The sequence below is a fragment of the Passer domesticus genome, chromosome 5 (assembly GCF_036417665.1).
Source record: "Passer domesticus isolate bPasDom1 chromosome 5, bPasDom1.hap1, whole genome shotgun sequence".
NCBI lineage: Eukaryota > Metazoa > Chordata > Aves > Passeriformes > Passeridae > Passer > Passer domesticus.
Genome location: NC_087478.1, coordinates 81,371,254 through 81,384,000, shown reverse-complemented (window position 1 = coordinate 81,384,000; position 12,747 = coordinate 81,371,254). Strand labels below are relative to the sequence as shown.

The 12,747-nt window shown below is 40.4% G+C and overlaps 2 protein-coding genes across 2 annotated transcripts in view; both read right to left on the bottom strand.

The window, feature by feature from the left end:
- Positions 1–727: 727 nt before the first annotated feature.
- LOC135301152 (solute carrier organic anion transporter family member 1C1-like) lies at positions 728–12,158 on the bottom strand. The gene is made up of 14 exons (XM_064421444.1): positions 12,027–12,158; positions 10,659–10,800; positions 10,450–10,582; positions 9,033–9,148; positions 8,348–8,494; positions 8,133–8,231; positions 6,922–7,167; positions 5,887–6,051; positions 5,220–5,415; positions 4,187–4,349; positions 3,276–3,460; positions 2,208–2,272; positions 1,946–2,063; positions 728–1,092 (listed from the first exon to the last, which is right to left on the bottom strand). The coding sequence occupies exons 1-14, from the start codon at positions 12,153–12,155 to the stop codon at positions 882–884; spliced, it is 2,115 nt and encodes a 704-aa protein (XP_064277514.1). The 5' UTR covers positions 12,156–12,158; the 3' UTR covers positions 728–881.
- SLCO1C1 (solute carrier organic anion transporter family member 1C1) overlaps positions 12,155–12,747 on the bottom strand; it is a 34,076-nt gene continuing 33,483 nt past the window's right edge. The window contains exon 16 of the mRNA XM_064421439.1: positions 12,155–12,178. The gene's annotated coding sequence lies outside the window, so the exon portion shown is untranslated. The remainder of the gene's footprint in view (positions 12,179–12,747) is intronic.

Genomic DNA, 12,747 nt, shown 5'->3' with positions numbered 1-12,747 from the left:
AATACACCGAGGCAAATGAGTACATGAGATAAAGAATATGAGCCGAGGGAATTTAAAGGAGAGTGGGAACACGGATGGGTGTTTTCCCCGGCTGGTGTTGAATTTCTCCCGGGATAACCAAAAGTGATAATTAAACATTGATAATTGCGTTGGCCATGGGGAGCAACGCTGTCCTTTGGGTGCCCTCTGCTGAACACTGCCGGGCATCGCAACCCAGCCACCAGTATTTCAGATCATCTTAAAAAATAATTTACAAAAAGGGTATTTTTGAATAAAATTCCACGACTCGAAGACTTTAAAAAAACCCCATTGTCTTTATGAATATATGTGTGTATTTTTAAGCAGGCATAATTTTTTCAGGGGAGGTAAAACAAAATTCTTCTTGGAAAAATACTGCTTTTGCCAATTTTGAGATTAAAACCAGGAGCTATGATGCAATTTGGTGAGGTGCTTGGCTCAAATGCTTTGGCTTACCGAGAATTTTGGTTGAATTTTATGGAATCAGAAAGGTTGTCCTGGCCTTGAGCTCATCTCTGCTGTGTCAGTCCCCTGCATGGACCCGTATACAGGGATCACTTTTTGTGGGCTTTTGGAAAGTGGATGTCCTGGCAGCATCTTTAATCCCCCTAAAAAACCCCAACTGGCTCTGTCAGAATTGCCCAGGAGGTTTTTCCTTTGTCAGGTTGTGTAACTCATTCTGCTTTACTGGTGATTATATACACATCAGGCACTTTCATTCTTGTTTGTTAGTGTTTATTGTTGTTGTTTGCAGTTTTGCTATTAGTTATGCTCTCTGTACAGTGCTATTATTTAGTTACTCACAGCATTTTGAATGGTGTTTCTAAAAGAAGCTGACCTGATTCACATGTCTAAATTTCTTTCTAAATAGAGGATTCATTCTCTGCATCAGAACCTGGCAAATGTTCTTTGACCTTGCAATTGTCTTCTTTATTCATAGCAGCATCTTCTTGTCCATTCTCTAGGGACCTGGAGTTCTTATTTTGAAAGTGTTTCTTTATCAATGTATAAAAAATTATTCCAACCAAGAAGTAAGGACCTCTTATAATTGCTCCTAAACCAAGGTAGACATACCTGTAAGACAGAGCACAGAAGATTGGGCCAGGTGTTGAATTTTTCAAAAACACTAAAGAAAATCACTCAAATGGCTTTTAAGGCTCTCGTATATACAAAAAGGTTAGGGGAGGACATTGAAACTCATTGTTTGTGAATGATACTAAAAACTGGACATTTTTACTTGCAAAAACTTCTCTTAAAGAACTGATAATATTCTTTTTGCTTATGAAGATAATTTCAAAGTGAAACTTCTATCATCTTGCTTTTTTATCTCTCTCTTTTTTTTTAAATTTTATTTTCTTGGGAAGATTTTTGGACTACTTTAAGGCTTTGGACTCTTTAGGCCTAGAAATATATTGAGGTCACCAGAGTAGTCTATTATACATAAAAATAAAAACCACATCAGAAGTGGCTAAGGTTTGAGTGAAACAGAGAAAAACCTATGGAGCATTCCCCCAAGACACTGATAGTGTTTGGGTTTTACCAACACCTACAGATACTCAGTACAATATTCCTCCATGGACTTTTCTCCAAAAGTGGTCAATGCACAGAGCTAACGTTATTGCCAGTGTGAACAAATTACCTGCAAATAAGGTAAATTTGGGTAACTTTCCTCTTTAAAGCCCTAAAGTCTGAGGTATTTTTAATTTGCTCTAAGTATATTAAAATTACACAATTCATTCCAGAAATCTGTCATGGATATTAAATTCCTTTTGTACAACATAAAAACTGACTAAAAATTAAGAGCTTAACATTTGATCTCGAGATTTTTCAATTTTAGGAATTGTGGACTGACTTAAAGCTGAGCCCAGAGATAATATCTGACCACGATTTTGGACATCTTTGGATTTTGGGCCCTAGTTTTCTTCACCTGTTTGCATTGGAGTCATAGAGCCTGCAAGCCCCTCTCTTCCCACAGCTGGTGCTGCCCCACTTCAGGCATGTCTTGTCGATGGCTGCGCCGAAATAAACTGGTGCTGGAATCCCAGCTGCAAGGAGACAAGCAAAACGTGGGAACGGGGCTTCACAGGAAGGGACACCCTCCCAGGAACCAGATTTCCATTTCCCTAGGGGTGGTTGCAGGCTGCCAGGGCAGCTCCAGGTGGGTTGGAGCCTGTCCTGGTTTCTCTTACCCAACATCCTCATAACGAGCGTGAAGAGACCAACTGCCAGAGCTTTGAGCTCTGGCTGGACACATCTGGAAAAAAGAGGGATAAGTAAGAAGTGCTGGCCTGTTCAGTGCTTAGACATGCCTACTAAATGCTATTAAATAACCTGAATTTAATACCCTTGTTGATGGAAGAAGCACTTTGGAAGTTCTTTGGAAGAAGTGTGCTTCCTTCATCTGCTGAAGTGTTAAGTGGTATAAAAGAGGTGAATTAATCTACTGATTTTCATCAAATAACTCCTGGCAAGTCCATTCCCTATGCATAATTAAGGAATTGAAGTTTTAAAGCCATAATCAGAGTCCTTCCTAACCTTTTGGAAATGATTTCTCCAACTGCCTTCACTCTTGGGCATACATTTCCCTCACTTGATGAAATATTTAATGGAAAATATCCTACAGCCCTAAGACAAAAGAGTTGCAGGTAGCAGGGTCAGTGCAGCATCTCTCTGTGCTTGAACAGAATTCCTCTGTACAAGGACACATCTTGGACAGCACAAAGCCTCCTGGCAATCTGTTCCATGGGGAACTGCAGGCAGCAGAAATGGGCACTGGTCTTGAATTCATTTTATCTCCAGCCTCTGCCATCTCCTTGCACATCCAGAAATCCTGGCAACTGCATGGCACTTTCAAAATCCAAGCAGAAAAAAGGACGTGTTCTGGAAAAGCTGATTACAGAACCAGAGAATCACAAAATGGTTTGGTTTGGAAGGGATGTTAAAGATTGTCTTGTTCCAAAACCATGGGCAGGGATGCCTTTCTCTGTCCCAGGCTGCTCCAAGCCCCATCCAACCTGGCCTTGGACACTTCCAGGGATCCAGGGGCAGCCACAGCTGCTCTGGGCCAGGACCTCCCTCACAGGGAGGAATTTCTTTTAACCTAAACCTTCCCTCTTTCAGTATGATCCCATTACTCCTTGTCCTACCACTACAGCTCCTGATCAGCAAGATACTCCTTTTTTTCCTAAGATAAGGATACAAACATAACTTTGAAAGCCTTCCCGGAGAGCCTTTGGTCAACAGCCAGCTGTTCTCACCTGAATGTAAGCATGTATGAAGGAGTGGCTCCCAGGGCATAGAAAAATCCACCTATGACTTGTATTACTGTGTAATAAATGAAATTCATCGAGCAATCATCACTTTTTGGACATTGCCCCAAGGTGGCAGAATTGTTTCCTGTCCATGAACGGTTGATTTCAAGACATGTGCAGTTATGGAAGACCTGGAAGACACAAAACAGGTTTGGTAGGACACTGCTCATGAAATGGGGATTCTGCTGGAGAGAAAACAGAGTAAAGAGACAGCTCCAGACCATTTACGTTCTGGAGTGATCAGGAAACATGCAAATGGCACAGCCCAATGAAGGTTTACATCCATGGACTGGAGCTTTGTCTCCGGACTCTGGGCATCATCTCCATGCCAAGCAAAAATCAATCACCCAGAAAAACAAGCAGCTTCCTGACATCCCAAATCTCACATGGAGGAAACAAGCTGCCTTGCCTTAACCCATTTTTGATACTTTAATGATCAGTGGCAGGGAAGATACTGCTCTATCTTAGCGTACTTCAACTGCTAGGTAAAGCCTCAGGGCAGCCAAAATGACATTTATGAAAGGCAGAGCCCGTGGAAAACCTTCAGGCAACATGGAACCAATTTGATTTGTGTGTTTCCCCCTCTCGTGCTCAACCTACAGAAGGTGAAAGTTAATATCTAGAACAAGGAGCTAGGGTCTTCTGCTTAATGTGCATAGAGCAATCTCAGAGAAAATCACAGAAAAATCAGAGAAATCTTTCTTTTATGTGCTCTTTGTAGCCAGAAATCAAAAATCCCTCACTGACTAGTCCCCAGTAACTTTGGCTTTCCTGAAACGCACTATCCAACTAAATCCCTGATGTTGCATGGAGAATAAGCTGGTAGAAACCTCAGGAACCAAAGCAGGGTCTCTTACTGTGTTCTTTCCATGTCCCACGGAAGTCCCACACCCAGCCAGACATGCAGAGACATAGGTGATCCCATTGGCTCCACACACAGGGTCCCACACATTGGAGGCACATTTGCAGTGAGAGTTGCATTCCGAAAATAGGGAATTGTTGTGGTACGGAATGGGGTTGCTTGGAAATTAAGTTCAGACAAGTGTAAGGCATTTTTAATTCAGTGCTGAAGTCAGTGAAGTCCCTTCTGTGTGACAGTGTTGCTGCTCTGAGCCCCACCTCACACGCCCAGGACGTGTTTCCACAGCTGAGTTTCTACATCTCTATTGGTCTGCTTGAGATTCCATCCTACTTGCACTGATATTAAAGCCATTGCTAGATTATAGAGAATTTTGAAACAAATGAAAACATTGCAACTGATTTTACAGGTGTAGACAGAAAAGAGAAAGGAAAGAGAGGTCATTTGGGCTCCTCCCTAACTGAATTTAGAGCTGTCAAGAGTTATCACAGTCTTATCAAATATATCTTTATCAGTTGGTAAAAATGCACCAGCGACAGAAACCAGATCTCCTGGTCTCTGTAGTTAGAAAATACTCCTCTGCTAAAGCCTAGCCTAACTTTTCATAGAGGATATAAAGAATTTAATATTATCTTTTGCTTTCAGACATCCTTTGTGTATTGAGGGAAAAGATACGTCTTTACTCAATTTCTCCTCTCTAGGCAAATGAAACTGATGTGTTTGCCATTTTTTTTATCCCAGTGCTTCCTAAGCATTCCCTGCTCCACCATTTACATTCCTAGTGAAAACATTGCACAGCAATACTCCCACCCTCCCCCAGCACATTGCTAATGAAGCAATTCCTAATTAATCTTTAACCAGCATTGGGCTTTGGCAGGCTGACCAGCAAAATTACCCCAGTGGCATGTGGCAGTGCTCACTTTCTCTCAAGTATTGCAAAAGCATCTTTCTCCTTTAGCCTTGATGCCACAGTGCATTTTTTGAGAACTGTGGAGAAAATCACAATCTTTTTTTTTCTATTCTATACTCACCCTTCATAGGACACTGTCATTCCTGCCACCACATGGTTATCACAGCCAACAAAAAAGTGTAACATGCTGATGGCATAGGACAAAAATGACATGGTAAATGAAAACTTTGTCGCTGCAATGATGCCCATTTTATACTTTTTCATTATAAGCCCTCCTAGGAAAATTCCAAGACCTACAGGAGGCAAGGATGTCACTCCTGAAAGAGATTATAGAAGGGGAATGTTAGAATTAAACATTATAGTCTTAAGAGCCAAAGTCTGTCCTTAGTTTTTTTGTTCCTGGCAGCTTTATGGTCTGTTATGACTTTAGGAAGGTTTGTGTTCACCCCAGCCCCTGGGAGTTGCTGTTTGTGCAGTGCCTAACCCTCCAAACCCACTCCCATTGCAAGGAACTTGCTTCAGCATCCAAAACTTCCACACCACACTCATTGCACATTTGGGGTGCCCTAGCTACAAATATCACATATATGCAATGTAATGTAATATAACCTAAAAATTTCTTATGGTCCCACAGGCACAAGCCCTGTATTTTTTTATAATTCAGGTTCAGGTCAGACCACCATTTACCCCCACCTGCTGTACATGGAATCCAGCCCCAGATAAAGCCCAGCAGAACCCATCCCCATGCACTGCTGACAGCACAAGCAGCCTTGCATGGTGGAACTCACCTATTAGGAAGTTGGATTTGGATGTAGATTGTCCATACTGCTGTTCCATGTACTTTGCTTTGTAAGTCACAAAACCAATAAAACTGTTGAACTGTAACAGTGAGCAACACAAAAATGTAAAGTACATTCGATTACCCAATACCTTTTTCAGGGAGTTATAGAAATCTGAAAGAAAGGGACATATGAGTTGGCATTGAAAGATGCATGGCATCATTACGGGTGAGTAACCTGCAAAACTTAGGGCAAGCTCCTCCTCTCAGCTGTCCAAGGGCAAGCTGTACTGATCTCCATTTGCACGAGTGTATCTGAAAGCAAAATCAGGTTCTTGAAAAACACCAGATGTTGAGACACAGGAAGAGATTACTAAAGGAGACAGGAGTTAAGGGGGTTAAGGCCTGGCTGCTCTGTTGAGATATGCACATGAAGACTAAGGGGCTCCACACAGCACAGGCTTTGTTCAGCTCCCATGAATATTATCACAGGCTCAAGGCTAAGTGAGAGCTGCCTCAGTGGGGGTGTCCAGTGCATTCCACTGGGATCTGAACAAAAAATTTGACAAATGAAGCAAAGTCACTTATTTCCATCACTTTCCATTACCTTTTTTGGCCTGAGGACTGTGCAACCAGAGCTATTCAAGACTGAAGTACTTTAATCAGGCACCAAAGTACTTCAGAGTCTCCATGAACTCTCTCAAATGAATAATTTGTCTTTCCATACAGCAAAAGGAGGCTTTGAATATTTCCTTTAGGTTCACATACAGGAACACTTTTCCACTGTTCAAATTTCTTCCAGTGAACAATTTTAGAGTTAGGTGCCACTCAGGTGATATACTTCAGGTGATGCTTGCAGAACCTCAGAGTCCTGAACCAGCTCTTTCATTTCTAATAATTTTTGGTGGACCTTTCCTTTCCTGGGGACAGCCCCCTGGTTTAGATGGAAGCACAGGGGAAGCAAAATATTTTGCAGAGCTGTTACATTTCCTATGTGTGTTGTGCCTATTGCTTTTCACATTTGTACAACATGAGAAACACTTGCCTTTCAGCATCACTGACCACTTCCTTGGCTTAGTTTTTTCAGGAGAAAGTTTATTCCCCGTGGCACCCATGTTTTCCAACAGCCCACGTGAAGTTTTGTCCTTCTTGGCTTCCTCTGGCTTTTCCAGACTCTTTGGCAGGAAGCAGAATGGAATAGCAGACAGGAAACTGGCTGCTCCACCTATTAAGAAGCCAAGCCACCATGCACCCACCCAGCGGGAGTCCTGTGGGGTGATGGTGATGCTCCCTGGAAACGAGGGAAACAGGCACAAGTTACCCCAGTGGAGAAGCTGAACCTCCCCAGCCCTTTTCTGCTGTGGCAGCTGCATTTTATAGTGCCTGACTTCCAGCCATAAACATCTACGCAGTGGAAAGGATGGGTAATTACCCTAAACTGTAAAACTGTTGCACTAGCAGAATCTTTTTTTGTTAAAATTCCAGTTTAGAAAAAAATCTTGGTTCTGCGAGAGTTCTTGGTACTAATTCTTAGGGTTAAGTGTGTATATAATCCTTTAATATTAAAGCACAGATATAAAGTATGCTCCCAGTCTAACTCTGCCTTTACTCTAGAAGCTTTCAGCAATTCAATAAATAAAAATTAATACATTATTTCAATAATAATTCATATTTTCCAATATTATAACACTATATAATATATTATATTTATATAATGTATTTATATTTATATAATCGATTTATATTTTGTATCTCTTGATATATATTTTTATTCTATATTTATATAATGTAACATAGTATATTTCAATAGTAATTTATTATCATTATTGAAATAATTTACTTATAATAAATTATAATAGTATATACTATTATATATAGTATATACTATTGTATATAATATATAATATATAATATATAATATATAATATATAATATATAATATATAATATAAAATATAAAATATAAAATATAAAATATATAATATATATAATATGTAATATATAATACATAATATATACTATATAAAATATAGTATATATAATATAATACTAGATATATAATATAATATAATGGATATTATATTATATATCTAATATTTATAACTCAAAATAATAAAATATCAATAAATTATACAATAAAACAAATATAATTCAAACATAACATATAATTAATATAATGCATACATATGCAACCATTTATAGGCAATTCTTATGAACAAGCATTAGCTTACTTTCGCTTTTCCCCTGCTTTGCTTACCCGGATCCACAAATCCAACATCCACGTAGAGCTTTGCACACAGAGATCCCAGCAGGAAGCCAAACATGGGGCCCATCATGGCCACGGTGTGCAAGCACGCTGAAAGCACAAAGAGGCAGGCGCTAGTACCCTCTGAGGGCAGAGTGCTGTCCTCTGCAGAGGGTGCTCTGCCTCTCTCACCAGGGATCTCCCGGTTTCCTTCATGCCGAGATTACCTACATACACGGGAACGTTCTCTTCCTTAGCAAAGTCGTCGAGGTAGGAGATGCCCAGGGGCGTTATTGGTGTCTCACCAATCCCACGCAGCACGTTTCCCAGCAAGATATATATCCACATATATGATGAGGGCTCCTTCTCACAGCCTGCAGAGGAGAGTTCACACCTTTGTGATAAAATGTTTGAATGGGAAGCTGGGGAAGATCACAGGAAATGTAGCACATGAAGTGATTACAGAGTAGAAATCAACATATTAGGAACGTTTCCTTATAGAAGATAAATAAAAGGCTGTCAATCCCTTTGTGTTATTAAAAGATCACTAAAAGTTATATTCTTCCACCTCCATTGCATTTGATTTTTAAAAGCACATGTGAGTATCACCCATCAGAAAAAAAAATCTCATTAAAAATAACTTATTGATATTTTCATAAATATATAACCTGGCATACATCATGTATCTTTAACGTGACAAGTTTGAGATGGTTTCTGGTGCAGAGCTTGGCTTATTCTCTACCTGTGTCCCATACAAGCAACACATAAACCAGATATATTCCATATTGTAAGGAGGATTATAGGAATCTCCATTTATTTCTGTTAATCTCCATGCAGTTTCACACTCTGTCCCCATCTCCGGTCCCAGGTAAACAATCTCCTGTATTTGTGCTTTCATTTACAGTTCCATACCTGCTCGTGAGACTTCCAGGACAGTGTCATTCCCATCTTGATGTAGAGAGCAGGGACTTATGCTGGAATTTAAGCTGGCTGAAGCAGCTGTGTGTGATGTTGTCTCATACTTGTAGCTGCAAACACACAAGAGGAGGTTTAGAAGCAGTGCTCACCAGGGAAACACCAGTGTGGTACAGCTGGAACCACCTTGGCTGCTGTTTCCCTAAAGAGAAAGGTGTCTTTGATTAAATATCAATTCAAAGGAGCAAACAAGACTATTAAAGAACATTTTAGAAAACCAAAATACTGAGTTAAGAACAAATAAAACTTAGAATTCTCTGTCTGGAAGGCATAATGTTTTAAGCTGGAAAATTCAAAAGGGCTTGTGAAAGTATTTCAGACAGGATTGAATTTTTGGTGCCTAAATTGAGGGTCAAGTGAGCTCCCTGTGTGGACCCCACGGCCAAGGAAACAAAGATGATTGTCTTGAATTTGAGCAAAGGCTCCCTTTCCATCTTAGAGATGTGTTTGGTCTGTTCAGCTGCTTCAACGTGATCCCTCTCCCAGAAACGAGTGCTGCTGAGGGGCAAAGTACAATTAGCTTTAGCAGAACAACATGGCAAAGCACACATTCAGCTTCAAGGAATTGCCCTGGCTCTCTCAGAGCAGGCAGGCTTATTTTTCAGGCTGAAACAAAGAGCAGTCACCAGGAGACACAGTGCAGAGCAGTTCCCCTACAAATGTTCAGGCTCAGGCTCGTGACTTGCCCAGTGTAGATGAGGATGATACATGGCCTGCCTTAAAGAGTGAAAAACTGATGAAAAGTCTGGTTCTAGCAAGATCCACTAACATGAAAAAAAGCATTCCTCAGTTTTCTTTTTGCAGTAGTATACCTAAAATTATTCTAATCTATTTAAGGAATCAACAGAAATATGTCTTACTCTATTTGTCATCCCTGTGCTCAAGCTATGGCTAGAAACATTATCACATATGAGCATCATGCAGTAATTCCCTGAGCCTGGGAATTACCAGGCACAGAAAATCAGTTTAATCAGGCATGTGCATTAGGAACAGGAAAAACCCGTAGGTTTTTTCCTCGGGTAGAACCTGATCAGTTCTACCAGTTCATCCATCTGCAGGCTCCAGCATCATTGCATTCCTTGGCTCCTTTCTGAACAAGCCTGAGTGGAAACTAAAGCACTGTGATGTTCTCTTTTTTTTTTTTTTTTGAGGAGTTGAACTTTTACTTGAGAAGAGCTGTATTTTTTAAATGAACATTCCCCATCACAAGAGTGATGTGTGTGTCACCTGGGGCTCGTTGCACTTGGAAGTGAGATTCCATAGGAAATCTAAGGCTAAATACACAAGTTTCACCTAAAAAGCAGAATGCAACTCCAGTGCCAGGTTACCCAAATTAACCATAATCAGTACTTACTATCCCATGAAGAAATGAGGCATGGCTGACAGAAAGCATCCCAAAGCCATAGTAAAGCATCCCACAGCTATCACTTTGGGCCTATGCAGCTTAGCTCCAAAATAGCTTACAAACGCAATCACCAGCAAGTTGCCTGCAAGGAGATGAACCAGGATGAGTGCCAGCTGCTGTCTCTGAGCAGGTCTCTGTGGGTTAGGAACACCCATTACCCATCTCGAAGCTCCCGTCGACCAGCCCTGCGATGGAGGAGGTCAGGTCAAACCTTCTCTCAATCTGGGTGATGGAGCTCTTCATTATCGTACCAGACAGGGCTTTGCTGAAGTAGCTGAAGGACAGAGCAGCCAGAAACACCTGGGGAAAGATTCAGGCAGGAAAGGGGAGGGACAGGCAGGAGAACTGGTCACAGAAGGATCAAACACACTTAAAATAGTGTGGAGCCATCATCATCATGACATATTTGACACTCAAATTGGAGTGGCAAAGTCAATCTGAACCCAAATTACCTCTTGCTTGGGTCACATCTCCCTTATTTTAGGCCAATTCTTATCTGCTTCTAACTCAGTCATATGACATCATTTTGATGCTTTAAGCAAGCTTTTATGATACATCAGGATGAGGAATGTGGTACTAACTGTTGGGTTCATCTCTATATCAAACTATATATTCTGAAATGTTGCTTGTATATCATATATCTCACAAGGAAAAGCTTAATACTCTTTTGTCGGTTGACTGTTGCTTCCACCAACACACCTTGTGGCTTTTGCAAATAAAGATAAATTTGGAAAAATATTGAAGTTTGTTTAAATATTATCCAGTGATTTCCACATAGTCTAAAAACCAAATAGACTTGTTGCTCACTGGGCAAGAGTTCTAATACAACAGAAACTTGAGTAAATAAACGAAGTAAATGTAGGTTTAGACATTGCAATTCTATTGGCTGCAAAGCCAGTCCAGGAAGAAAAAGCTTTAAAATTGGTATATTTACTCTCTTTTTGTCAGGAATGAAGAGAAAACTCTTCCAAGTGTGGGGTTTGTCCTGATATGTTCTATATTTCCTGAGCTTGACTGGCAAAAATTCTGAGAACCACCCTTTGTGCCTCATGCCAGCAGTACTCTCAGAGGGTTTGGCTGAAATCTCAAACTGCTGATAAGCATGAAAACACAAACAAAAATCCCTGGGGTCGTTTGGGGTTTAAAATGCAAAACCTTTGATGAAATGTGGTTCACCTCACCTTGTTTTGACCCTATGAGACTGGTGGTGACTGCAACCTCCAGACAAGTGCATGGTAGGCTCCTAATTGAGGCTGGTTCAAGTTTTGCACCTGAAGCTGCTGCCTCTCTCTAATGACCAAGAAGGGGATCCACCTACCAGTAACTTGTGAGTAGATATGGCAGATCGTGAATTTTTGTTTTCTTTGGGAAAAATATAATATCTGACTGTCCCCTGGACCTCTAGTGCATATCCAGTTCCTCAAAAGGATAGGAATGAAGGAATTTGGCATGTCACATCTGGAACAACATTTCTTGGAAAAAAAAAAACAATGGTAATTCATGGTGATACTGCTAAGGCACCAAACCTTCAATCCAGTGCAAGAGGAAGTCTTTTTGACTGGTGGGTTTTTGTTTCCTTCATCATCCAGAAGCTGGTCAGGTTCTGCCTCCTGGTTTGAGTCCCTGACGTTGCTGGGTTTGGTTTCCACTGTCATGGCTGATTTCTTTACTCAGTGACCTGAACTCAAGAGAAAACAGTAATAAATACAAAAGCACATATGCCAAAATAGAGTTCTCTGATGAATCTGGTGAAACGAATTACAGGAAAATTCTGAGATGTTGAAACTGAACCTTTCTACTTAAAACTATTTGGCTCAATGACTTGCATGTTTCAAAGTGTATATTTGTTTAAATTCTGAAACATCTAGTTTTGACATCTTTTTTTTTTTTTTTTTTTTTAAGAGACATGAGCACCTCCCTTTTTACCTTGTCCTGTCTTTTAATGCTAAAAAGGCTATTTAGAGAGAGGAGCAAGAGACAAAGTCTGTGTCCAAAAATAAACTACAAGGGTCAACAAAGCAGTAGTGCTGAAGCACAGGGAGTCCTAGGAAGCTCTGAATTTGCAGGCCATGTGGTTTAGAACTCAGGATTTGGTAAAGTCTGTAGCAACACTGTGCCATCCAATTTATTCCTTTACACTGGCTTGTTGGAAACAATTCTTAGTGACAAAGGAATTTATTATTTCACCTAACTGACTTCCTGTAAGGCTATTACTTGTTTCTTTTCTTGTTGTAATAATATGCAGGG